This window comes from Bombus huntii, unplaced genomic scaffold, assembly GCF_024542735.1.
Source record: "Bombus huntii isolate Logan2020A unplaced genomic scaffold, iyBomHunt1.1 ctg00000083.1, whole genome shotgun sequence".
In the NCBI taxonomy this organism is placed as follows: domain Eukaryota; kingdom Metazoa; phylum Arthropoda; class Insecta; order Hymenoptera; family Apidae; genus Bombus; species Bombus huntii.
In genome coordinates this window covers 145196-173111 of record NW_026099338.1, presented here as the reverse complement: position 1 = coordinate 173111, position 27916 = coordinate 145196, and the positions used below count along the sequence as shown (strand labels likewise).

Sequence of the window (27916 nt, the reverse complement as noted above, 5' to 3'; positions counted from 1 at the left end):
ATTAATCTTAATATATATATATATATATATATATATATATATATATATATATATATATATATATATATATATATATATATATATATATATATATATATATATATATATATATATATATATATATATATATATATATATATATGTACTACTTACTCAAACTATGGATCACATAACCTATAAAAAAAAAAAAAAAAAAAAAAATTATTGTACACTATAAAGCAAGAGGTTAAATCTTTAATCTGTTAAGAATTAAATTTTTTATTGTAACTGCGAAAATTATAAAAGTACCAAGCGAAGCAAGTACGGAATATATGCGGAATATGAATCGCTCAACGAACCAAAGAGCGGCTCAGTGACAAAATTAGTAAAGTAAAGACCACAAATATTACAACATTATATTCTACCACAAAATAATTCTCTATACAAAAAAGGTACACAACGAATCGATTTTTCACAACGATAAGAGTCAACAGAACCAATCAAGACCAGACGAGACTCTCATAAGACAACGATATCAGAGGGATCAAATCAGCGACTTCAATCTATGTTACAGAGTATAGTTATCAAGAAAAATTGCTCTTTTCATGAAAAGTATGGTAATGATACTCTTATAACACATTGTATATCTGGCAGTCGGATGTGCCCGTGGCCATCGGAAATGTAAAGACGACGCTTTTAGAAAGTGATAGCGCCATCGCGTATTAAAAACGCGTTAGAAGAAGGACGGTTTCGCTATCCAAGGCGAATCGAAAAGTGTGTGCGTGTTGCGAGAATCAGAGTTGATCGAGACGTCGAAGCATAGAGTCGTTAGAATTGAGTTGCGAGTGTTGTCGAGTGTTAGAGTTGCTAGTGAGAGAGAGAGAGAGAGAGAGAGAGAGAGAGAGAGAGAGAGAGTTACCAAATAGTTGTCAAGTTATTTGTTGTAAATACGAGCGTTGCATTTAGTTTTCCTGTTAATCAAACATCGTTTCTCTGTCTAACTAATATCTGTATTTTCAATCCATTATTAATATATTCCGATATTACAAGTGGGGGCTCGTCCGGGATTGAATAAGACAGAGAAACGATACGATTTAACGGAGCTATTTCTGCGGGAGTAGAAAAGAATAGAATAAAATGGCAAACGTTGAAGACGAACGATTGTCGGGTGAAGAGGATTTGACGCTGGAGGAGCTGAGGAGTAAGCTCGCACAGATGAATCTGCCTATATCCGGTGCGAGATCAGTGCTGGTTGCCAGGTTGAACAGAGCGTGCAAACCTGGTCGATCTACTCCTAAGGATTCGAAGCGTGGCGAAGAACCAACAAACCAGCGAGATCTAAGAAGCAAGCAGAGAGCCGAACGCAGTCAAGAGGGAGAGGAAGACCTCGAGAAGCTGAGGACGAAAGAGCTGAGAGCGCGTCTCGTTAGCTTGGGGTTGAAGGTAACGGGAAGAAAATCCGAACTACGCGCGCGGCTACAGGCGGCCCTAGAAGGAGACGATGTATCGTCGGAAGAAGAGAGCTCCGACGAAAGTGAAGGCGAGGACGATAAACAAGGCGCGCGAGAATACAGGAGAGGCACGCGAGCGGTGTATCAGGACCGCGATGAGTAGCAGCAGAAGGTATGCGTCGGTTCGATGTTGAGTCTTAAAGACGTGGAAGACTCATTAGAGAAATTCAGCGGGGATGATCTGCTGAGGGTAAATCAGTGGGTGGAAGACTTCGAGGAAATGGCAGAAGTGTGGGGTTGGTCAGACGCCCACATGGTGGCCTATGCTAAGAAATTACTCGCAGGCTCCGCTCAGGCCTTCGTACGACAAAAACGATGCGCGAAGTCCTGGGCAAAGCTAAAAAAGGCGTTGAGGAATGAGTTTGAAAATGTAGTAAGCGACCAACAGATACATGGCGAGTTATCCCATAGAAAGAAGAAAGCAGATGAGAGTCTGCAACAATATATGTATCACATGTGCGGGATTGCAAAACAAGGAAGGGTTGATACGCAATCCTTGATAGACTACATTATTCAAGGCATTCCCGACGAGGTCGCGAACAAGACTGTGCTATACGGAGCCAGGAATATCGAGCAATTAAAAGAGCGTTTCAGGCGCTACGAAGCGATAAAAAGAGATATGGAGATGAGGACGAAATTTGAGGAGCCGAAGAGTAACAGGGTAAAGCCGGTGGCGAAGCTGTCCGAAACCGAGAGGAACAAGGAACCCGGTCGATCTGGAGATGCGAGGAAGACCGATGCTACAATTGCTTCAAATGTAGGGAGTACGGACACATCGCATCAAGTTGCGACAATTTGGGTGAGCCCTCAAAAAAAGTTTACAGCGTGTTTCGGTCGTTACAAACAAGGCGTGGTAAGGATGTTAAGATGGAAAATTTCAAATTGAGCGCGTTGATAGACACCGGTAGTGAGCTGACTCTAATGCGAGCAGATCAGCATGTGAAAATCGGAGCGCCCAGATTAAGTCGGGAAATCGTTGGATTTGGCGGTGTCGGTTCCGGAAGGAATTTTACGCTCGGGAAATTTTCCACGAACATTATTATAGACAATGAGTCGTACTGTATAACCATACACGTAGTTCCAGACACAGTGATGCAACATTCGCTTATTATTGGCGCAGACTTTTTGGACACTGTTGAAATAAGTATAAAAGGGGGAGAATCTTTTATTAGTAGAATAAAGGACGAAAATCCCGATGAGTGTCCGGAAGTCCTCAAGATAGATGTAGAGACACAGGCGAGTGAGATAGATTTGTCACACGTTAAGGACATGCAACATAGGCTAAAAAGAGATTTGAAGAGAACCAAAGCATTGCTAAGAGACGCTCAAACGATGCTGGAGAGATCGAAAGGTGACTCGACGGGTAAAGCAGCTTTACGACAGCTGAAGAACCAGTTAGAAGATGCAGAATGCGCTAGAGCAGTTGCAGTTAAAGCGAAACAGGCACTGGAGCAAGAACCGAATGAGACGCAGGCTTCGTTGCAGGAAGTACTGCGGCAACGTTCCGAAGCAGAAGATCGTGTTAATGTAGCTAGTCGCGAACGAACTGAGCTACTGTCGCAATTGGAAGAAAATAAAGAAGAGTTAGCAGAAGTTTTGAAGAAGTATCGGGCAGCTGTGCAGCAAGTGTCGGAGGAACGGAGAATAGTGGCAAGACACGTGGTGATTGGTAAAGTGGACCACGAGATGGTGTCCTCGTCGGATTCTTGCGGCCAGCAGGAGGACTTAGCGAACATCACGAGGAGGAAGAATCTGGCTAAACAACAGCAACAGGATGTTGTTGATGATATTTGCGAATTTACTGAGAAGGATAGCGTTGCGGATGTGAGGGTTGTTTCAAGTTTTCGGATAGACTCGAAGAGAGTGAATGCAAGGCGAACGAAAAGACAAGGGAAGTCGCACGTGCGGAATCCCTCCAATAATATCGATATACAGAGGATGTGGATGACGAGGACGACGATGGGATTGTCGAGGACACGATGAACGTGAAGACCTTCGAAAAAGAAGAGATCATAGTCTCGGTAGATGGTAAGTTGTTAACGTCTTCCATGTACGAACCGAGCCTACGAAAATGTCACGATGCTGCCACGACGATCAAAGCCCCTGACAAGAGTGAAATGGGTAAACAAACAACGGAGAGGAAGATAGAGGAAGAGCGAAAGAGGAGCAGTAGCATCGAGGACGAACAGGCCGCGGTGTTCCAAGAGGAACGAGATCAGCTGCGTGCGGACGCAAAGAGACGGATTGAGGAGATCCAAATCCGAAACAAGCGGGCGTATAACAGGAGACGCAAGAAGGCGACAGCATACAGGACGGGAGATCTAGTGGCAATCGAGAGGATGCAGAGGGGTCCCGGGCTAAAGCTGCATCCGAAGTTTCTTGGACCGTATCGGGTGATAAAAGTCCTGCGAAATGACCGATACATAGTGCAGCGAGAGGGGGAGCACGAAGGGCCACGTACAACTTCCACGGCAGCCGATCACATGAAATGGTGGAATGCTGACGATAGTGATGTAAGTGCGAGCGGCGCTGATGAGCACATCTGAGGGCAGATGTGATTGTCAGGAAAGGCCGATTGTAATATCGTAGAATAGCTTTGATTGGAGATCGGCTGAAAATAGAAAAACCGTGTACGTCGTGTTTCTGTGGTTCGTTTACATTTAAGAGTGCCTACGTGACTAAAGGCACGTAGTTGGTAGTTCTTACATAGGTATGAGGGAAACAATAGACAACGTTAGAAGAAGGACGGTTTCGCTATCCAAAGCGAATCGAAAAGTGTGCGTGTTGCGAGAATCAGAGTTGATCGAGACGTCGAAGCATAGAGTCGTTAGAATTGAGTTGCGAGTGTTGTCGAGTGTTAGAGTTGCTAGTGAGAGAGAGAGAGAGAGAGAGAGAGAGTTACCAAATAGTTGTCAAGTTATTTGTTGTAAATACGAGCGTTGCATTTAGTTTTCCTGTTAATCAAACATCGTTTCTCTGTCTAACTAATATCTGTATTTTCAATCCATTATTAATAAATTATAATTAATCGGACAAAATTACACCTTTAATATATTCCGATATTACATTATCGTGATGTAATATTTATCATGCTTATTTTGTACGTAAAACGAATCGTTGGAATATTCCCGAAGCTAACGAAGCATTTCCCAAAAGTTAAACCGAAGAAATTAACGCGAATAGTTAAGTGAAATTTTTCCATTAACTTGCTGACCAACCGGCAAATAAAAAATCATAAAAATTGTTTCAATGTGTTGAGGTCACGCATAACTTCTTTTTTCATTGACGATTACCAAACAGGTAAAATTTCGAAATTGTACGAAGGCCACGTGACCAGATCGTATTGGAATTTGAAGTGCATGGAAAAAGACAACTCGAAGTACAAACCTTGAGCTGTACTACTCGAAGTACAAACGTGAACTAATGGATGCAGAAAAGCAATTAACGCCAAACATCCGAACAGCATCTTGGAGCCCGTCATTGTTCTGAAATAAAAGAAGTGACGAATTAAAAAGACGCAGGACTAATAATAATAAAGGAAACTTAGTTCGTATTATAAATTGAATTTACATCAGAAAAGAAGCACGACCAAGCGAAACAGATCGTAGAAATGACAAATATCATCGATATACGTTTCAGTGTAATTTCACTTTTGAAAATTATTTAGTTTAATACGATCGTATTCATCGCTCCGAAACTTTCATTGTGCTGCAATTTGTGCTGCGTCTTTTTAATTTCTCTATCTTTCTGTGTTTTCGGAAAAATTACTTGAAAGATTAAGAATTGCTTGCCTTATTTTATTTTCGATTAGTTAGGATTTGATTATTCCAGGTAAGGTTTATTATTTATAACAGGTTTTATCACTTGTTTATTATTTAGGAGTTTGTTATTTTAGGATTAGTACCTTTTAGGATTTCTTATCCTTCGAGTTTCTGTTTCAGATATCTAGGTCTATTTCAAGATGTTTTATTACATTAGGATTATTTATTCGATTAAGATAATTTAAGAGTTTCACAATGTACAAAGAAATAATCGCGTGAAATTTAGATTTATGCTTTAAACGTATTAAACACGCGGTAATTTCAATGTCTATAGCCTCGAACGTGTTCTGATTAGTTGTGTCATTGTCTGTGACATTGAAATCACAAAAATCCATTGCAAGTGTGCTGTCATGCAATGTGGATGTAATTGGGTTTTTTGGGGTTAGGTTGGGGTTAGGTTGTATCATTTGATTTGTACAGTACTGTTTTAACGCAAGGACAGGAAAGTTATTATATATTTCCCGTCCATTATTTGAATCGTTGTGAAGTGTAACGAATTATATTCGATTCGAGGAGATGTTAATGAATTAGCCATTTCATATGTAATTACATGGAAATAAAAATCATTGCAAAAATAATTGATCTAATGACAACGGAATTTCCAATATTTTTTTGTTTCGTCACGTCTTTTTCGTAATATATCTTTTATAGGTACGTGATTTATTAATCGTTCGAATGGAAATAATTATTCGTATAATATTCAAACGATTCTAGCCATAAAATAAATTAAAACGATACCTGTCAATGATATGCAATCTGCGTATGACGTCAACCTCGATCTATGCTTATACAAGAAATTTTATCAATCAATGACTAGATATACAATAATCAAATATTATAAAATTTCCTGAAAACCTTTAGGTGTTAATATCTTTAATATTTGCAAGTTATTGTTTAGCGCTAATTAGTTAGAATGTAACAAGTGGTGTACCAGAATTGAGATAATTAAGCCACACGAACAATCTTATTTAGATCTTTTTAATTTTTTAATTCTCTTTTACTCTAACACTTCGTAAAATTAATCTTCATTAGCTACTACACTTCATAGAATAACAAGAGATAATTTTTCTTATATAACGTTTCATTCATAAAATCTATCATTAAAGTATATCTTCATAAAAATATCATTCCATACTAACGGTATATTTGGCGTCATACGAGATAACAGTTACCAGTGATGACATATGTAACTTTATAAAGATATCTCGTTTTATTATATATTAAAAGAATGTACTCATTGCTGCTATATTTCAGATGAAAAAAAGGAGGCAACGATTTTACAGTAAAATCGTTCGTTTACAACTGATTCATTTACATTTCATGATAATACTGTGCATTCTGAATATGCTATGATTTGGTTTAAAATAATAAATAGTCCATTCTTGCATACTATTGCTCCAGCTTTACTTGTATTTTCGATATTGGTATAAATAGAAAGACAATTAATGTCGTTCGAGTCTATTTTCGGATCATTTATATTACGTTTAATCCATATAGTTATCATATGAGACATAGTATCGTAAAATTTGGAAGAATAAAACGTTCGTACAGGAAGTACATTTTATAAGAACTCCAACAAATCTGCGTGTGCACCTAAAATACAAACTGATAGTGATAGTGATTGTTCATAAGTTTATATACATTATCTAATGTCAATCGAAGGTATCAATTCTTTTTCTCCATAAGAGTACTTTTTCATTTATATGTGTTCAAAAATACATGTGTTCAACCGTGAAGCATATGTCACCTACAACGAAAAAGAGTTTTCCTATACTTAATATTTCCTTTATATACCTATGAAAGTCTATTCTTCGCGTAGTATGAAATTATGAATAAATCTGGAATATTGTTCAATCTGAAAAGAAAAATAACTTATTGACATCATTCATTGATACGAGATTCAGAATGTTTGTTTTGTCTTGCAGAAAAAGAAGGCAGCCCTCCCTTTCTTTTAATGTGAAATAGAAAGCGAAAATTTGAAAACAGATTTTTTGGAAATTTACTTGCAAATATCGTTTTCAATATCGTGATTTTCTTCCCAATGGTACTGTACTTTCAAATTTTCCAGTATCCCTCTAAAAACAAAAAGTCGAACCTCGTTATTGTTAACGTAGGCATTACAAGGAAGAGAAGTATTAGAAAGCAGCTCCTTTTTATTATGGATTTCTTTATAATCATGTAAATAAGAAATTCCGGAAATTTTTTCCTCAAGAATTTAATTCTTGTGTTTTGATTGATAATTATTACACTGCATACTAACTTTTCGCATACTGTTCGCGTCTAACAGTTTCCTAATAATAACTACTTCAAAATTACATATGTTCTTGCACGAATTCAAAAGTACGTATGATACAATTACAATTGATTCTAAAATAATAATTATTTAAAGATATTAAGATACTAATTAAACGTTTCACTGTATTTCAAAATCTGGAACAACAAATTTTTATTTATAAAAAATGAAACTGTCTTTATATATTCTTTGTCATGATGCTATTTCTTATTACCGTGTCGACATTTTTTAAAATTCATTTTGTTATCTCTACGCAATAGGAAAATTCATATACTGCTTAATATTTTTTGCATATTATCCATCCACCGCATGATATCTTCTGAAAAATCAAAATATTAATGTTATATTATTACAATGCTTCTTAAATATCAATTTTTGACAAATTTGAAATCCAATATATTTTGCACAATTATTATTTATCAAAAAATTCCAAGTTAGTAACTTTCTTTTCAAATGGCAAATAACATATACTTTGACTTACCTGTAAGTTTTTGTTCCTAATCATCATTTCCTCTTATAGAACATCATTATTGTTCTTATAATTACTACCAGTGTCATAGATATTGTAGTGGCTACAACTGAATTAATAGAAAATGATAAATAACTGTGTATAACACTAACACATAATTGTGTATAACAATGACACATAACTTTTACTTACATATCTGTCGATAAGGGATTACTTACTGTGATATCCTGTTGATGTTTCTTAAGGCACTTGATTAGGTGCGATACGGTATCATTCCTTATGGTATACTGTAGATAAGTATTTTAGAAAATAACAAGAATAAATCTAAATTATTCAGAGGTTCCAGTTTCGGCTTAGACATAAATACAGGACCATTTGCAAAGAAGAAAGGGTGCGTTTCTACAGCCTCGTTATAGTAACCATGAATACCAATCTCTGAATTACTGGTTACTAAACATAAATATCCTATAAAATTTAATATATTTCTTTAATTTTTAATACATACATGAGTTAGTAGTTCTAAATTATGAATCATCCTACCTGTGATATTACGCTTTTCCTTATAATATCATCACTCGAGTGAACAACATTAAGATCATGTAAACCATGTCATCCTATCTTACTGTGAAGATACTTAGTTATGTTATCTAACATTATAAAAATATCATCAAATTCAAGTCCTTTTATTCACATCACATGGCCACGACGATCTGGTTCTTCGTTATATAATGTTCTAAAATTTGTCGTATATATAGGATGTACAAACCGTGATATCAAGGTATCAGTTCTTCCTTCCCAAGGGACAGTTTCATTAAAATTCTGATAGAATTAAAAATTAATTATTAATATTCTAACAATCATATATGTTAAATACGTTATAGTCAACGATATATACCTGAGCGAATGTAGGGGTGATTCCTTGATAATTATAAATGTCATCAGCCCACATCATTGTGCCACTTCTTTGTACTCCAGCCTCTAGATTAACAGCCTAAACAAACATACGAAATTTTATAGAAGCTGTACAAAATATAGTATATATGCGCAATATTGAAGCGTTCAAGGGGATATAAAGGTAATGTACATCACATACACGTGTACTCTCATGCAACAAAATACAATTAGATTTAATAGTATAAGCTCTTTTATTCATCATAATAGATTGGAAATTTAAGTGTCTTACGAGGGTGAGTAAAAAGTTACCCGCTCTGTCGGTGTAGAATTTATTTTAAGCAATTGTCAAAAAAGACATACATCATTTTTTGACATAATCACTCGATTTCTGTATACACTTTGTCCATTTGCCGAAGGACCTTTGTATTTTCTCATTAAAAAATGTTTTGGGCTGAGCTGCGAACCACGAATGCATCGTCGTCTTCACCTTTTCATCAGCTTTTTCGGCATCCATCTCGCACAAACTTTTTAAAATCCAAATCTGTCGTGCACTATTGCATAAGCAGAGCCGTGGCTGATTTGCAAATGATTTGCCACATTATCCAGTGTCACTCGTCTATTCCATAGAGCATAAGTTCATGAGCACGTTCAATGTTGTCATCGTGGATGTGGACGGGCGTCCAGCTGTTTTTTCATAACACTCGTGCGATCTTCTTTGAACTTTTGTGCCCATTCAAACACACTTCGTGACAAAACACTTTCTCCATAATGTGCATTAAATCTTTGATAAATATAGGCATCAAACATAACCTCCGACCACAAGAAACGAATCACAGCATCCTGCACTGTTTTCCTGCAAATCACCATTGCAAAGCGCCATTACTCGCGCAACGGTCACAAACGAATTGACGTAACACAAAGAAACCTGCGCAGCAGCACTGAACAGATATTGACGTCATACGAAGAGTGCAGATGGATCAATACGGTCGACAGAAGTTTTAACTATCTGGAGTGCGGATAAATTTTTACTGAGAGTCGTATAGGAATCTATAATCTGTAAGTACACCTTTGGCTGAATGGAAATTTCTCTTACATATAGTCAAAAATGCTGAAACTGTGTATTGAATTGGAAAGTGATAAAAAATAAGTGAAGTTTCGAGGTTGCATGTGATTGCATGAGTACACAGGACGTTTTTAGCGAATAAAAAATAATTTTGAAAGACACGAGACTTATCTTGTATTTTATGCACTCTCTGTGTCCGAATTTCCAGAAGCTCTCTATCTTATGAAGTGTTTTAGATTAGCCGGAAAATTTTGTACGTACGTACAAGAAGTATACGATCTAAGTGGAATATTCCATTATTCTCTTGATACAACAGAAACGAAATTTACAGAACTTCTCAGAAAGTTGGTTTATTATTACCAAATTTATAGAATTAATATACGTTTATCATCTTTACATACCTAAGTCGTGGAGGTTTATCGTGCGTAAAAAATTAGTGTCGTTTCAAAGTTACATTTCGTACATTTTAAGCCTATAATTTGTAACGTACAAAACAATGTAAATTTGAGCTGTTTCTTATCTCCACAATAAGAAAATCCAACTTTACGTTTTTTATCTAATTAATATACAAAATAAATTGTGAATTGATTCGAGAATATAGGATTTCCCCATTTTCATGATTATCGTGATTTTTGTATAAATATATTTTTTAAGATACTAATAATTAGGTACTTATAAATTAGTATTATCAATTATTTTGCATTTATAATTCCGCCTCTAGTATAAGTGTTAATTGAAAACTAACTTTATGTTTCAAAAAGTACTAGCAAAGTCGTTGAGTAACAAGCCACTGATGCTAACACAAATAGCATTGTCGTAATTAAATATTTCTAAATATTCATTTTTCATTTTGAACCTGTAGAAACAATTTATTATATATACTATTAGCTAAGTAATTGCATATTTAATTAAGTCGAAATATAAAACTTAGTTATTTTAATAATTTAAAAAATAAAAAACTGACAAACATTTCAATTTAATTTATGGTTGGAACAAAAGACAGTTATTCTTCATTAATTGAAATATTGCAATGCAGAGTACTTTCCAAAATACGCCGAGAGTATTCCTGATGGTGAAACGAGCGTTGCTTCATCGAACGCAGCTAAAGAAAACAACATCTATGTAGTTGGTGGTACGATGCCTGAAATAGAGGGCGCTAAATTGTACAATACCTGTACTATTTGGGGTCCCGATGGAACTTTGATAGCAAAACACCGAAAGGTAAGTAATATATTCCTTTATGGCTTTGAATTTGAAAATATTGGGGTGAAGAAAGTGACTCTATCTAGGAATAATTTAGGAATATACATATGTACATACGTATACTATAACCAATTCTATAATTTACGGTTTATAAAATACGTTATGATACGGGAAACGCCCATTTTTGTTGTAATGTGTTTGTTGTTGTATAAATTTTTCACATACTTAAAATATTATTATACTTATTTTTTCTCCTTTTTAAACATTATTAAATGATAAGATTTTTTAATAAAAGAAAGTGATAAAAACGCTGTCAGTTATTAAATAAAAAATAATTAAAGTTTAGGAGTTGGTAACTTTGATATTAAATTACAAAAGTTGCAGCAATAGAATTAGCGACCACATTTTTATGTTATTAGGTACATCTATTCGACATCGACATTCCTAATAAGATTACTTTTCGAGAGAGTGATTCACTCAGTCCTGGTAACTCCCTAACGACGTTCGATGTGAAGGGCTGCAAAATAGGTATTGGCATTTGCTATGATATTAGATTCGAGGAAATGGCACGCATTTATCGGAACAAAGGTACAGTAACTTAATCGATCAATACTTAACTAGCAAAAAATTAAATATCTTTCTTAAATATATTCTATATAAAATTAATATAATCTGTAACTCTGTATAAAAAGAAGCTTAATTTAAAAAACCAGTATATTTGCTGAAAATGAAACAAATAAAAGAATTAAAAGCACAATAAGAGGACTGTCCTCGCATATTCAGAAATGATGGAATGTGAACCGTGCAACTACGAAGTTAATTGGTATTCGGTGGCTTCATATTTCCTGCTTCTCTGGGTTAGGTTGCCAAATGCTGATATATCCAGCGGCATTCAATATGACCACTGGACCACTGCACTGGTCATTACTTCAGCGTTTCAGAGCGAATGATAATCAATTATACGTTGCCTGCATATCACCGGCTCGTGTTCCTTAAGCAAGTTACGTCGCATGGGGACATACACAGTTGACCAATCCCTGGGGAAAGATTCTTTACGATTTGGAAACTCAAGAGAATATGGCAGTCACCGATATCGGTAATTTACAGCTTAAAATTAAAAGCGAGAGATCCATGATGTAATTAATTTTTAGTCTCGTTAATTTATCGATTTAGCCATCTTCCTCTGTATTTGTTGAATTTATTAGTAAGCATTACTTATTACTTCGTATGTTTCTTTTTTCTATCAGATCTAAAAGTTGTTGAGGAAGTAAGGGCTCAGATACCTACATTTTCTCAGAGACGTACAGATTTGTACGACACTGTCTGTAAGAAGGAGTAACTCTACACTAAAACAGAAAATGTTTTTTTATAATATTTCTACTACGATATCCTTTTTTTTGTGAATTATTACTAATTTCTTATCATTTGTACTAAATGAATGACTCAATTAAGAAAACCAAAACGTTATAAATAATAATCTGTATATCTTGTGTATCAACATGTAATTGGATATTATAATAATATAGGAATGCTATAATAATATAGGATAATAATATAGGAGAATAGTAATATAGAAAAAAACTACATGCTTTTAAACACCTTTAATATCGATCACATAAATTGTTATAATTCACAATGATTACGCATACATAAAAGACCCCTTGATAGTAAAATTTACGATCAAAAGGCAATTACGTATCGTTTAACAACATTTAATTTATAACACCTTTTAAACATTTAGACAGATTAACACATAACACTTCTTATATATAAACATCAATTCGAAGTTATCAGCTTGGAGAAATTGGTCGATTAATACCTGTAGATTGTCTGTCTCGATGAAAGACTTAAAGAGAGCAAAAACATGATAATGCCGCTAATATAATATTCCTTCTTTCTTGTATCTGTCTGCCTCTCAGGTCGTTTTACTAATTACAATAAGTAATTTCGCCTTCTTTGCGCTCTCTTTTAACGCATTCGAGACCGAAAGAAATTCATATCAGTCAGTAGGCAAGGGTATAGTATACATATTTTATATATAACTTATGTAGTAATGTATATATCATGTTAATTTCATATTTTTTTCAATATAGAATTATTATATATATATATGACTGTACATAATACATTATAGAATAACATAGTATATAATTTTATATTTTAAAAATATGAGGCATACTATTTAAGATTGTCATCGATTTAAAATCAAAGTATGAAAAGGATACCCTGGAGAGAGTAAAACACAGAATCATTCTAACTAAACATTCAGATCGTACCGACACCTAGGTATCGTCTTACAATTAAATCTCGGTCTCGAATGGATTAAAATGAAATACATACTTGCAGCTTCAACATCTTCAATATCGAGAAGATTCAAACTTTACAAATAAATGTAAATTGCGATGTAAAACAACGCGATGTAAAAAGGGAAAAAGGAGGAAAGAAGGAACAGGGAAGCAAAGAGAAGAAACGAATTTTTCATTTTCTCTTGCCAGGAATATAAGATGCTAAGTAATCTTCCTAAGTAATCTCCTCCAGCTTTTTCTAGTTTGATCAATAATTATTAGTACATGTTAGGAAAACAAATAGAATTTTTGTTCTCAAGCGAGGTATAATCTAAATTTTGTATGTACACAAAAATGTTAAATATCTGTAATAAACATGGTATAATCAATTTTTTTACATAAAATTATATTGTATAGGCTATTGTTATTTAAACATTTTAAATTGGATGAAGAAAAAAAATGACGCAAATAAAACGTAGGACATTTTAATTAAAGAGACTAATATAGAGATTTATCTACTTAACTGTGATTAAATCATCTCCACTTAACGCTCTACCTCTTCTATTAATTATGCTTCGTTAAACTATGATTACAGAGGATGGGTTTTTTGATAAAATGACATTCTGACAAATATATATAGATCGATATATATAGATATAGATAGACAAATATATAGATTCTTACAACAGTAGTTATGAATGAACAGTAGTTATTGTATCAATTCCGTTCTTCAGAAGCTTCATTTGTGAAAAGACAATTCGCCAGAATATGGATTCACTGTAGTTATAGCTATAGGATTTCAATCTAGTTGACAGACTTGCTTTACGTAGAGAATATCTGTCTCTTGTTCTACCTTATCGCGATTCTCTCCTCATCTTATACGCTTTGTCGAGCAAAGTAATATTGGCATATATCTCGGCTCTGGTTACAATCATTAGTTTCCGCCTAAACGGTTAGAATCACATAGCTCGCGCTCTACTCTCGTTTATTCAACATTCAGGCCATATGGTCGCATGCGACGAGTTTTATGTTAATTCCGACCGATTACAATACCTTTCTTTCGTTTACAAGGAACGACGAGACTGGCAGTTGCGTGATTTCCAATGCAAAAGCCGCGATATCTGCACGATAACCTAACCTCAACCGATTTTGTTGTACTATTCTTACGTGGACTTCGTTTGTACCACTTTCGTAACAAAAATAGAATACGTAGAACACAGCATTCCGTTATGCGATATTGTCGATTCCTAACATCCGAAAAATCAGAGATAATTATTTCCCTACAGTTGTACATTTGTGTGAAAAATTACGAACGTAAAGTTGTTTGGTGCATGCACAGTCCTCCCCTCCGCTGCATTTGCGTGGACATGCTAGAAAGATTCACTTTTCCACGGTGAAACTGTATGTATTATAATTTCATTTTTACAAAGGTCGAACATCCTACTATGCATAAATTTAATATTAATATAAGCAGGTTTCGTGTTAAGTATTACATCTGACGTATAAGCACACGTGTGTACGAGCCTTGGTTTTAAATGTCTTATAGTAGACACCGAAAAGATTATTCAGTTGGATATCTGACTCAATATCAATATTTTACTAGGAGATAACATGTTAAGAACACGTTGGTGGATGGCATGGGAGATGATGAATGAAGACATACTTCTGTGAGATACATAAAATAGTAGTCAGAACGTATTTTGGCGCTTGGGGACAGCAACAGCTTTTTTTTTTTTTTTATTTATTTGTTGGAATTACAATCAATTCTCGCGTTGAGAATTTTCAGTAATTTTTCTGGCGTGGCGCAGTGACATGGCTGTTTATTTACAATAAGTTAATACTTATTATAGATAGGTATAATTTATAAGTATTATAAGTAAGTGCATTAGCTTAATTTGGATAATTAAATGAATCTAACGTTTAGGTCTAGCGGGTAGTGCCTCTTCAGCCTGCGAATCTGGTCCGTCGTATCGAGTAGTCCAGTGATTAGGGGGTTTCGGTGTTTCTTGACTCTTTTGCTATATCTGTCGCTATATTTTGCTATTTCCTCTTTGACTGTAGGTATCTTGAGGTCGCGATGGATGGTTTCGTTGGTAACATACCAAGGTGCGTCTATTAAGGCTCTTAGCGTTTTCGATAGGAATCGTTGTAGTATTTCGATGTTGGAGTTACTTGCTGTTCCCCATCGCTTCCTATATCCCTATATTCCGTACTTGCTTCGCTTGGTACTTTTATAATTTTCGCAGTTTCAATAAAAAATTTAATTCTTAACAGATTAAAGATTTAACCTCTTGCTTTATAGTGTACAATTATTTTTTTTTTTTTTTTTTTTGTATAGGTTATGTGATCCATAGTTTGAGTAAGCAGTACACACACACACACACACACACACACACACACACACACACACACACACACACACACACACACACACACACACACACACACACACACACACACACACACACACACACACACACACACACACACACACACACACACACACACATATTTACGTGACAAGCTTTCATTTCAATCTATATTTAAGATTAATATTTTATCAGTTTCTGTTCGTAACAACATCGAAGTAGTCAATAAGTTTGAGGAGTATAATTAAGGAAGCTATGAAGCAAGAGGTTAAGAACAAATTCTGAAAGAGGTTATGTACAACTCAGTAGTACTGCTTTACATTACTTTGCGAATTACTTTTCAAGCATAAAAATAGTTTAACAGCCACTTATAGTTACTTCCTTACCATTACATTCATTAAATTCGTTTGATTTTGTAAACTAAATAACCACGCTGACCAGTCTCTTATTTAAAATAGAATTATTTTGTCATATATCCAACAGTTTACTTTCTCTTCGTAAATATTATTAATAATTTTATCAATTTCGTATACTTCCATCCTTCGTATAAGTGACAATAAATCAGAAGAGCTTCATAGCAATATTGAACAACATACAGTCAACTACAGCACCATTAGATACATCCACCATACAGTCAACTACAACACCATTAGATAACAGCAATACAATAGATTATTATTTTCTACGTGTCATTGATTCATCATCATCATTTTCCATTTTTTTAGCATATGTAAAAACGTATCTGACGTAATCTTACCTCGCTCTTTGAGTACAAAAATCCATTCAAATGAAACAAAGGGAAAAGAAATAAGAAAACAAACACTCACATACGAATCTTCATTACATAACTGTATGTACTCCTCGAGGTATAATTACTCAGACACGTTACAGCGTACCTTCTTCGTTCCCTGATGGCTGATGTTGATCGTTGACGTTTATAGTGAAAGAATTTCGTCAACGGCGCCATCTGGATCCCTGTTGAAAAATTAAACTAGCCGCAACAGCACCATTAAGCTCATCACCCAGAGTAGCTTTTGTTGCTGAGTCGTGGAGGAATTATTATCATCAACGACATAAACTTTACCAGTTCCGGTAATGTTCTTCATGTGGTCCAGGCATTCGAACTCGCAACATCGCTTTCCAAGACGAAATTTTTTGCATGTCTGTAGTAAAAAGAAATCGATCAATTGTACAGATCAATCGTCACTCGACTGCTCGAGAATTCAGATCATCCAGAGAATAGAATAGAGACGTGGAAAAATGTAGTGCGATCATCGCAGTGGGAGGAAATAGGGGGATAGGGACCAAATGAATGAACGAGATGTTAAGGACAACTGACGATAAGTTCTTCTTTTGTCGGGAATTGCATGTTTGTGAATGGTTTGTGGGTGGTTAGGTGGAGAGAATTGAAGAGTTTGGAGGTGACTGGAAGAGTGTTTTGGGCAAGGTAGATTGCAGAATGGTTGCGGTAGCATTGTGTTAATTATGGGTTTGTACATGTAATCTTTGTATGTATCACTACATACAACCTAACGTATATTTTTAATAATACATCAGAGTTTTAGTTATTTCATAGCTATGAATTTTATACTCTATAATCTTGACGTTTTATTTCACAGAAGCGTTTGAATATCCATAAAAATTAAATGAACCAATGTATTCATTATCTTATAGAGAAGATATATTATTTTTAATTATGTTCCAATTATTTATCATGATCCTGATTTCCTTATTCTGAAAATTTGAAAGGAAGTTTTGTAGTTTGATACTTTCAGCGACAAAGGGTCAATATTGCTTTAGTATATTTCGTCACATATACATGTATATCTATATGAATTGAGGACTGCTTCTATTTCTATGATAAGAGTATTACGGTGTTAAGCTCATATGTTTCTGTTTCTCCACTCGCGCTGCGCCATAATATCCTTTGATATTTCCGATCCTCTGGTCGTACGAGGAATTGCCGATACATTTTCTCGATGTCGCCAGTGAGTACGTACTGATGAGCGCGGAATCTAATTAATATACAAAATAAATTGTGAATTGATTCGAGAATATAGGATTTCCCCATTTTCATGATTATCGTGATTTTTGTATAAATATATTTTTTAAGATACTAATAATTAGGTACTTATAAATTAGTATTATCAATTATTTTGCATTTATAATTCCGCCTCTAGTATAAGTGTTAATTGAAAACTAACTTTATGTTTCAAAAAGTACTAGCAAAGTCGTTGAGTAACAAGCCACTGATGCTAACACAAATAGCATTGTCGTAATTAAATATTTCTAAATATTCATTTTTCATTTTGAACCTGTAGAAACAATTTATTATATATACTATTAGCTAAGTAATTGCATATTTAATTAAGTCGAAATATAAAACTTAGTTATTTTAATAATTTAAAAAATAAAAAACTGACAAACATTTCAATTTAATTTATGGTTGGAACAAAAGACAGTTATTCTTCATTAATTGAAATATTGCAATGCAGAGTACTTTCCAAAATACGCCGAGAGTATTCCTGATGGTGAAACGAGCGTTGCTTCATCGAACGCAGCTAAAGAAAACAACATCTATGTAGTTGGTGGTACGATGCCTGAAATAGAGGGCGCTAAATTGTACAATACCTGTACTATTTGGGGTCCCGATGGAACTTTGATAGCAAAACACCGAAAGGTAAGTAATATATTCCTTTATGGCTTTGAATTTGAAAATATTGGGGTGAAGAAAGTGACTCTATCTAGGAATAATTTAGGAATATACATATGTACATACGTATACTATAACCAATTCTATAATTTACGGTTTATAAAATACGTTATGATACGGGAAACGCCCATTTTTGTTGTAATGTGTTTGTTGTTGTATAAATTTTTCACATACTTAAAATATTATTATACTTATTTTTTCTCCTTTTTAAACATTATTAAATGATAAGATTTTTTAATAAAAGAAAGTGATAAAAACGCTGTCAGTTATTAAATAAAAAATAATTAAAGTTTAGGAGTTGGTAACTTTGATATTAAATTACAAAAGTTGCAGCAATAGAATTAGCGACCACATTTTTATGTTATTAGGTACATCTATTCGACATCGACATTCCTAATAAGATTACTTTTCGAGAGAGTGATTCACTCAGTCCTGGTAACTCCCTAACGACGTTCGATGTGAAGGGCTGCAAAATAGGTATTGGCATTTGCTATGATATTAGATTCGAGGAAATGGCACGCATTTATCGGAACAAAGGTACAGTAACTTAATCGATCAATACTTAACTAGCAAAAAATTAAATATCTTTCTTAAATATATTCTATATAAAATTAATATAATCTGTAACTCTGTATAAAAAGAAGCTTAATTTAAAAAACCAGTATATTTGCTGAAAATGAAACAAATAAAAGAATTAAAAGCACAATAAGAGGACTGTCCTCGCATATTCAGAAATGATGGAATGTGAACCGTGCAACTACGAAGTTAATTGGTATTCGGTGGCTTCATATTTCCTGCTTCTCTGGGTTAGGTTGCCAAATGCTGATATATCCAGCGGCATTCAATATGACCACTGGACCACTGCACTGGTCATTACTTCAGCGTTTCAGAGCGAATGATAATCAATTATACGTTGCCTGCATATCACCGGCTCGTGTTCCTTAAGCAAGTTACGTCGCATGGGGACATACACAGTTGACCAATCCCTGGGGAAAGATTCTTTACGATTTGGAAACTCAAGAGAATATGGCAGTCACCGATATCGGTAATTTACAGCTTAAAATTAAAAGCGAGAGATCCATGATGTAATTAATTTTTAGTCTCGTTAATTTATCGATTTAGCCATCTTCCTCTGTATTTGTTGAATTTATTAGTAAGCATTACTTATTACTTCGTATGTTTCTTTTTTCTATCAGATCTAAAAGTTGTTGAGGAAGTAAGACAAGACGAAATTTTTTGCATGTCTGTAGTAAAAAGAAATCGAATCTGGTCCGTCGTATCGAGTAGTCCAGTGATTAGGGGGTTTCGGTGTTTGTTGACTCTTTTGCTATATCTGTCGCTATATTTTGCTATTTCCTCTTTGACTGTAGGTATCTTGAGGTCGCGATGGATGGTTTCGTTGGTAACATACCAAGGTGCGTCTATTAAGGCTCTTAGCGTTTTCGATTGGAATCGTTGTAGTATTTCGATGTTGGAGTTACTTGGACAGCAACAGCTGGTGATACTGTCATACACCTCCATTTATAAACTTTCGAAAATCGATGTGACCTTCAAACTTTAGTGTATTCTGTTTCACAGCACAAAATGTTTCCGAAACGTACGTTTATTGTTACAATAAACTTGACTAGTGGCTCTGAAATACTATCCTTGAAAAAACAATGGGGAAATTGGAGCAAAAGCAGAAGGAAATAAACAAAGACCTTGTTGGTTCGTAAAAATAAAATATGCTACAGGAAAAACTTTTTCCAACGGATTGAGATGCGACAAGCTTTAAAAGCTATGACGCGAATCGAGCGTTTGTCTACAAGAGCGCATTTTCGGTGGATATATATGTCGGAATGACATTGGGGATAGGGTTGTCGGTGTTTGAGGAGTCTTCATTGAAGGTAGCCATCGTTGCGGTGTAACGAAGATACGATTTATTGACACAGGTATGAATAACACAGGTTTGACAATCTACCACGGCGGTGAGACGTCCGCGACACTAGTGACAATGGTCTCCGGTTCGATAACGAATCCGCGGCCAACGGGATGACAGATGGGCGTTCTCGCTGAATCTAAGTCTGATTCGTAAAAATAATTGCTGAGCGTAAAGACGTTACTCTTTGGTCGACGGGAGCGCGTAAAAGAATGCCCGTCCCGTCCCGATGATGCCACAGAGGAAAACTATAATGGGGTGTGTCTAAGGACACGAGATCATCGGATTCGTCGAGGAAAGCCTTCGTTTAGGAAGTAAGGGAAATTGACGTTGCTGCTAATTGGTCAATCTCCATATCGGTGGTTAGAAAAAGATGGTAGCCGCCCTCGAGGGAAAGTTGCTAGTGGGAGACGCCGCTCGTTGAAAAATATGTCTCCCCTATCTTCCCGTAGTTGGGACAAAGACTGTTTGTCTGTTTGAAGGACTTTAGTTAACTAAACCTTAAGATTTATAACGGGCCCTCGGGCTAGCCGAACATGTACTGCGGAGACGCATCGACATCTGGCAATCATCTTACTCGAAGAATAGGGTCTGCGTGTGGCGAGCCACGGGACAGAAACCGTGGGAATGTTTACTGTCGCGTGTCGCCACGAATATTTCTTTTAAGGAGAGCTATAGAATTACTCCATACCTTTGTTAGGCAAAGCGTTCATCCCTTGACCGCGGCTACGTTGGGCGACAGACTGTCACCTCGAGCCAAAGCTCACCGTCACTAATCTCGAACAATTACAATCGGATTGAATAACTACAATAGTTTAGTTACAGTTATAGTAGACTTTAGATTGCAATGTTGCGGGGCTATCCAAAGGTTCCGGTGTCCTTTCATCTCCGACATATAGATATACATGTATATGTGACGAAATATACTAAAGCAATATTGACCCTTTGTCGCTGAAAGTATCAAACTACAAAACTTCCTTTCAAATTTTCAGAATAAGGAAATCAGGATCATGATAAATAATTGGAACATAATTAAAAATAATATATCTTCTCTATAAGATAATGAATACATTGGTTCATTTAATTTTTATGGATATTCAAACGCTTCTGTGAAATAAAACGTCAAGATTATAGAGTATAAAATTCATAGCTATGAAATAACTAAAACTCTGATGTATTATTAAAAATATACGTTAGGTTGTATGTAGTGATACATACAAAGATTACATGTACAAACCCATAATTAACACAATGCTACCGCAACCATTCTGCAATCTACTTTGCCCAAAACACTCTTCCAGTCACCTCCAAACTCTTCAATTCTCTCCACCTAACCACCCACAAACCATTCACAAACATGCAATTCCCGACAAAAGAAGAACTTATCGTCAGTTGTCCTTAACATCTCGTTCATTCATTTGGTCCCTATCCCCCTATTTCCTCCCACTGCGATGATCGCACTACATTTTTCCACGTCTCTATTCTATCCTCTGGATGATCTGAATTCTCGAGCAGTCGAGTGACGATTGATCTGTACAATTGATCGATTTCTTTTTACTACAGACATGCAAGAAATTCCGTGTTGGAGAGCGATATTGCGAGTTCGAGTGCCTGGACCATCTGAAGAACGTTACCAGAACTGGTATAGTTTATGTCGTTGATGATAAGAATTCCTCCACGACTCAGCAACAAGAGCTACTCTGGGTGATGAGCTTAATGGTGCTGTTGCGGCTATTTTAATTTTTCAACAAGGATCCAGATGGCGCCGTTGACGAAATTCTTTCATTATAAACGTCAACGATCAACATCAGCCATCAGGGAACGAAGAAGGTACGCTGTAACGTGTCTGAGTAATTATACCTCGAGGAGTACATACAGTTATGTAATGAAGATTCATATGTGAGTGTTTGTTTTCTTATTTCTTTTCCCTTTGTTTCATTTGAATGGATTTTTTTACTCAAAGAGCGAGGTAAGATTACGTCAGATACGTTTTTACATATGCTAAAAAAATGGAAAATGATGATGATGAATCAATGACACGTAGAAAATTATAATCTATTGTATTGCTGTTATCTAATGGTGTTGTAGTTGACTGTATGGTGGATGTATCTAATGGTGTTGTAGTTGACTGTATGTTGTTCAATATTGCTATGAAACTCTTCTGATTCATTGTCACTTATACGAAGGATGGAAGTATGCGAATTGGGAGAAGTCAGGTTGAGAGATGCAAGATTTATACGCTCGTTCTGTCAGTTATCCCAGTGTCTGTTACGCGATAGAAAATGAACGAACTGAATAATAAATGCATTATCGGCATGAAGATTGCTTGATGTAGGCCACCGCTTTTTTTCTATCCTTCCGATACCATTTTTCTATTTTTCTTTTTTTGCGAAACACTTTGCTAGTCGTGAGAAGCAGCAATTCCCTTCTGCGAATCAATTACGGTTCACGAGAAATTGTATTATAGCCTGGAACGTATTCAAATTATCTTCAATTATTCTCGGCTGTTTCCATTTCCATTCGTCTCTTACGTAAGTACTCGTTTGATGTACGTACATAGTGAGACAATAATCGTTAACACCTTTAATGTCTTCAGTATTATAGAATAAGACGCGAAAATACGTTGAAACCTGACTTTTAGATTCGCGAGACTCTATAAGGCTTCGAAAGTCTCTTGTTTCAGGCCGAATAAAAAATTGTAGATGAAGAATTACATTGCGAGGTCTGTTAAGGAAAATTTTAAATCGTATCGTTGTAATAGGATTATTTCAGCGAGGGAAATTACGTGTTGCGTGCGAAGCCACGAGCTTTCTTTCAGGCTAATATACATAATTGTCCTATCGAACTTTCCATCTAAACCGTTGCGCTCACACGTGGATTTTGCATTTCAATTTTCTTACTTACAGTCCAGTCCAGTGAGACCAAGTTAAATTTTTCAGCCCTCCGAGGTAGAATATGTTTTATAGAGAGACGTACAACGCCATGAAGGGGAGACAGATCAATAAATTGGGTTATCTTTAAATTACTGACAATCATTTCATCGACGCGGTTTCACCGACACCGAGTCCCCCGGCAACGTCTGTCAAAGCTTATTTACCGATACACTGAAATCAACCACAATCATTTTACCGACCTCTTCCTTTGCTGACAGTTATTATACTCGCTGTCATATGTTATCGTTGATTATACATCTTTATTTACAAATTCGTTCCTGTGTATAACGAAACAAAGGAAGAAACGAAAATGATACGTTTCATGACGCATTGTTAAATTATTAATTAACGAGAGTTACATATCTACATGAATGCTTTGAAATGTCAGTTATAATTCATGAAAATGGATACAAGCCATTTTACTATACATAAATAGAATTATAAAGACATGTTACGTACTAATGCTTTTACGAAATATATTTCTGTATACGTTTGACGTTTCTGTATTATTCCTTATGTGCTTTCTGCTCTTGTGTTTAGCTCGTCGGAAGTAAAAATACGTTAAGCGAATCAGCTAATCTATTCGAGCGTTTCAACGGCTCAGTCTTCTCTTATGCAACTACCAAAAGAGAAGATAAGTCTTTGGTTATACAACATTTCATAACGTCCAAAGTAACGGGGCACTAATTAGTTGCAACTTTAAGACAGACCAGATATCAGTCATCGTCCGTAAATACATTTATTACGATCGTTTAAAGTTTAAAGAAACACCGTTATAAAGTCGTAATACGAGACAAAGCGAAGAGAAAGTAAACTGTTGGATATATGACAAAATAATTCTATTTTAAATAAGAGACTGGTCAGCGTGGTTATTTTGTTTACAAAATCAAACGAATTTAATGAATGTAATGGTAAGGAAGTAACTATAAGTGGCTGTTAAACTATTTTTATGCTTGAAAAGTAATTCGCAAAGTAATGTAAAGCAGTACTACTGAGTTGTACATAACCTCTTTCAGAATTTGTTCTTAACCTCTTGCTTCATAACTTCCTTAATTATACTCTTCAAACTTATTGACTACTTCGATGTTGTTACGAACAGAAACTGATAAAATATTAATCTTAAATATAGATTGAAATGAAAGCTTGTCACGTAAATATATATATATGTACTACTTACTCAAACTATGGATCACATAACCTATACAAAAAAAAAAAAAAAAAAAAAAATTATTGTACACTATAAAGCAAGAGGTTAAATCTTTAATCTGTTAAGAATTAAATTTTTTATTGTAACTGCGAAAATTATAAAAGTACCAAGCGAAGCAAGTACGGAATATATGCGGAATATGAATCGCTCAACGAACCAAAGAGCGGCTCAGTGACAAAATTAGTAAAGTAAAGACCACAAATATTACAACATTATATTCTACCACAAAATAATTCTCTATACAAAAAAGGTACACAACGAATCGATTTTTCACAACGATAAGAGTCAACAGAACCAATCAAGACCAGACGAGACTCTCATAAGACAACGATATCAGAGGGATCAAATCAGCGACTTCAATCTATGTTACAGAGTATAGTTATCAAGAAAAATTGCTCTTTTCATGAAAAGTATGGTAATGATACTCTTATAACACATTGTATATCTGGCAGTCGGATGTGCCCGTGGCCATCGGAAATGTAAAGACGACGCTTTTAGAAAGTGATAGCGCCATCGCGTATTAAAAACGCGTTAGAAGAAGGACGGTTTCGCTATCCAAGGCGAATCGAAAAGTGTGCGTGTTGCGAGAATCAGAGTTGATCGAGACGTCGAAGCATAGAGTCGTTAGAATTGAGTTGCGAGTGTTGTCGAGTGTTAGAGTTGCTAGTGAGAGAGAGAGAGAGAGAGAGAGAGAGTTACCAAATAGTTGTCAAGTTATTTGTTGTAAATACGAGCGTTGCATTTAGTTTTCCTGTTAATCAAACATCGTTTCTCTGTCTAACTAATATCTGTATTTTCAATCCATTATTAATATATTCCGATATTACAAGTGGGGGCTCGTCCGGGATTGAATAAGACAGAGAAACGATACGATTTAACGGAGCTATTTCTGCGGGAGTAGAAAAGAATAGAATAAAATGGCAAACGTTGAAGACGAACGATTGTCGGGTGAAGAGGATTTGACGCTGGAGGAGCTGAGGAGTAAGCTCGCACAGATGAATCTGCCTATATCCGGTGCGAGATCAGTGCTGGTTGCCAGGTTGAACAGAGCGTGCAAACCTGGTCGATCTACTCCTAAGGATTCGAAGCGTGGCGAAGAACCAACAAACCAGCGAGATCTAAGAAGCAAGCAGAGAGCCGAACGCAGTCAAGAGGGAGAGGAAGACCTCGAGAAGCTGAGGACGAAAGAGCTGAGAGCGCGTCTCGTTAGCTTGGGGTTGAAGGTAACGGGAAGAAAATCCGTACTACGCGCGCGGCTACAGGCGGCCCTAGAAGGAGACGATGTATCGTCGGAAGAAGAGAGCTCCGACGAAAGTGAAGGCGAGGACGATAAACAAGGCGCGCGAGAATACAGGAGAGGCACGCGAGCGGTGTATCAGGACCGCGATGAGTAGCAGCAGAAGATATGCGTCGGTTCGATGTTGAGTCTTAAAGACGTGGAAGACTCATTAGAGAAATTCAGCGGGGATGATCTGCTGAGGGTAAATCAGTGGGTGGAAGACTTCGAGGAAATGGCAGAAGTGTGGGGTTGGTCAGACGCCCACATGGTGGCCTATGCTAAGAAATTACTCGCAGGCTCCGCTCAGGCCTTCGTACGACAAAAACGATGCGCGAAGTCCTGGGCAAAGCTAAAAAAGGCGTTGAGGAATGAGTTTGAAAATGTAGTAAGCGACCAACAGATACATGGCGAGTTATCCCATAGAAAGAAGAAAGCAGATGAGAGTCTGCAACAATATATGTATCACATGTGCGGGATTGCAAAACAAGGAAGGGTTGATACGCAATCCTTGATAGACTACATTATTCAAGGCATTCCCGACGAGGTCGCGAACAAGACTGTGCTATACGGAGCCAGGAATATCGAGCAATTAAAAGAGCGTTTCAGGCGCTACGAAGCGATAAAAAGAGATATGGAGATGAGGACGAAATTTGAGGAGCCGAAGAGTAACAGGGTAAAGCCGGTGGCGAAGCTGTCCGAAACCGAGAGGAACAAGGAACCCGGTCGATCTGGAGATGCGAGGAAGACGCGATGCTACAATTGCTTCAAATGTAGGGAGTACGGACACATCGCATCAAGTTGCGACAATTTGGGTGAGCCCTCAAAAAAAGTTTACAGCGTGTTTCGGTCGTTACAAACAAGGCGTGGTAAGGATGTTAAGATGGAAAATTTCAAATTGAGCGCGTTGATAGACACCGGTAGTGAGCTGACTCTAATGCGAGCAGATCAGCATGTGAAAATCGGAGCGCCCAGATTAAGTCGGGAAATCGTTGGATTTGGCGGTGTCGGTTCCGGAAGGAATTTTACGCTCGGGAAATTTTCCACGAACATTATTATAGACAATGAGTCGTACTGTATAACCATACACGTAGTTCCAGACACAGTGATGCAACATTCGCTTATTATTGGCGCAGACTTTTTGGACACTGTTGAAATAAGTATAAAAGGGGGAGAATCTTTTATTAGTAGAATAAAGGACGAAAATCCCGATGAGTGTCCGGAAGTCCTCAAGATAGATGTAGAGACACAGGCGAGTGAGATAGATTTGTCACACGTTAAGGACATGCAACATAGGCTAAAAAGAGATTTGAAGAGAACCAAAGCATTGCTAAGAGACGCTCAAACGATGCTGGAGAGATCGAAAGGTGACTCGACGGGTAAAGCAGCTTTACGACAGCTGAAGAACCAGTTAGAAGATGCAGAATGCGCTAGAGCAGTTGCAGTTAAAGCGAAACAGGCACTGGAGCAAGAACCGAATGAGACGCAGGCTTCGTTGCAGGAAGTACTGCGGCAACGTTCCGAAGCAGAAGATCGTGTTAATGTAGCTAGTCGCGAACGAACTGAGCTACTGTCGCAATTGGAAGAAAATAAAGAAGAGTTAGCAGAAGTTTTGAAGAAGTATCGGGCAGCTGTGCAGCAAGTGTCGGAGGAACGGAGAATAGTGGCAAGACACGTGGTGATTGGTAAAGTGGACCACGAGATGGTGTCCTCGTCGGATTCTTGCGGCCAGCAGGAGGACTTAGCGAACATCACGAGGAGGAAGAATCTGGCTAAACAACAGCAACAGGATGTTGTTGATGATATTTGCGAATTTACTGAGAAGGATAGCGTTGCGGATGTGAGGGTTGTTTCAAGTTTTCGGATAGACTCGAAGAGAGTGAATGCAAGGCGAACGAAAAGACAAGGGAAGTCGCACGTGCGGAATCCCTCCAATAATATCGATATACAGAGGATGTGGATGACGAGGACGACGATGGGAT

At 36.3% G+C, this 27916-nt stretch overlaps 2 protein-coding genes across 17 annotated transcripts in view; one reads left to right on the top strand and one right to left on the bottom strand.

Moving 5' to 3' along the window:
* Positions 1 to 27916, bottom strand: part of LOC126876556 (venom serine protease Bi-VSP-like) — a 143808-nt gene that overhangs the window by 15385 nt on the left and 100507 nt on the right. Inside the window, exons 1-3 of one of the 2 annotated variants that reach the window (XR_007694299.1) lie at positions 9277 to 9389; positions 8969 to 9064; positions 8775 to 8892 (exon numbers count right to left, since the gene is read on the bottom strand). The gene's annotated coding sequence lies outside the window, so the exon portion shown is untranslated. Of the gene's footprint in view, positions 8893 to 8968; positions 9096 to 9276 lie in introns of those variants that run through there. The other variant, XR_007694297.1, reaches the window with a different exon arrangement.
* LOC126876562 (omega-amidase NIT2-A-like) overlaps positions 1 to 27916 on the top strand; it is a 129069-nt gene that overhangs the window by 14225 nt on the left and 86928 nt on the right. For 2 of the 15 annotated variants that reach the window (XR_007694312.1, XM_050639450.1), the window contains exons 1-3: positions 9935 to 10023; positions 11067 to 11251; positions 11653 to 11821. The exons of 4 other annotated variants lie outside the window; for them this stretch is intronic. Coding sequence is in view for 6 of the 11 variants with exons in the window: in XM_050639450.1 (XP_050495407.1) it covers positions 11168 to 11251; positions 11653 to 11821 (253 nt within the window). In the remaining 5 variants the exon portion in view is untranslated. Of the gene's footprint in view, positions 1 to 9904; positions 10024 to 11066; positions 11252 to 11652; positions 11822 to 12095; positions 12330 to 12480; positions 13619 to 18382; positions 18568 to 18968; positions 19138 to 27916 lie in introns of those variants that run through there. 9 more of the 15 variants (XR_007694305.1, XM_050639444.1, XR_007694310.1 and 6 more) reach the window with 8 other exon arrangements.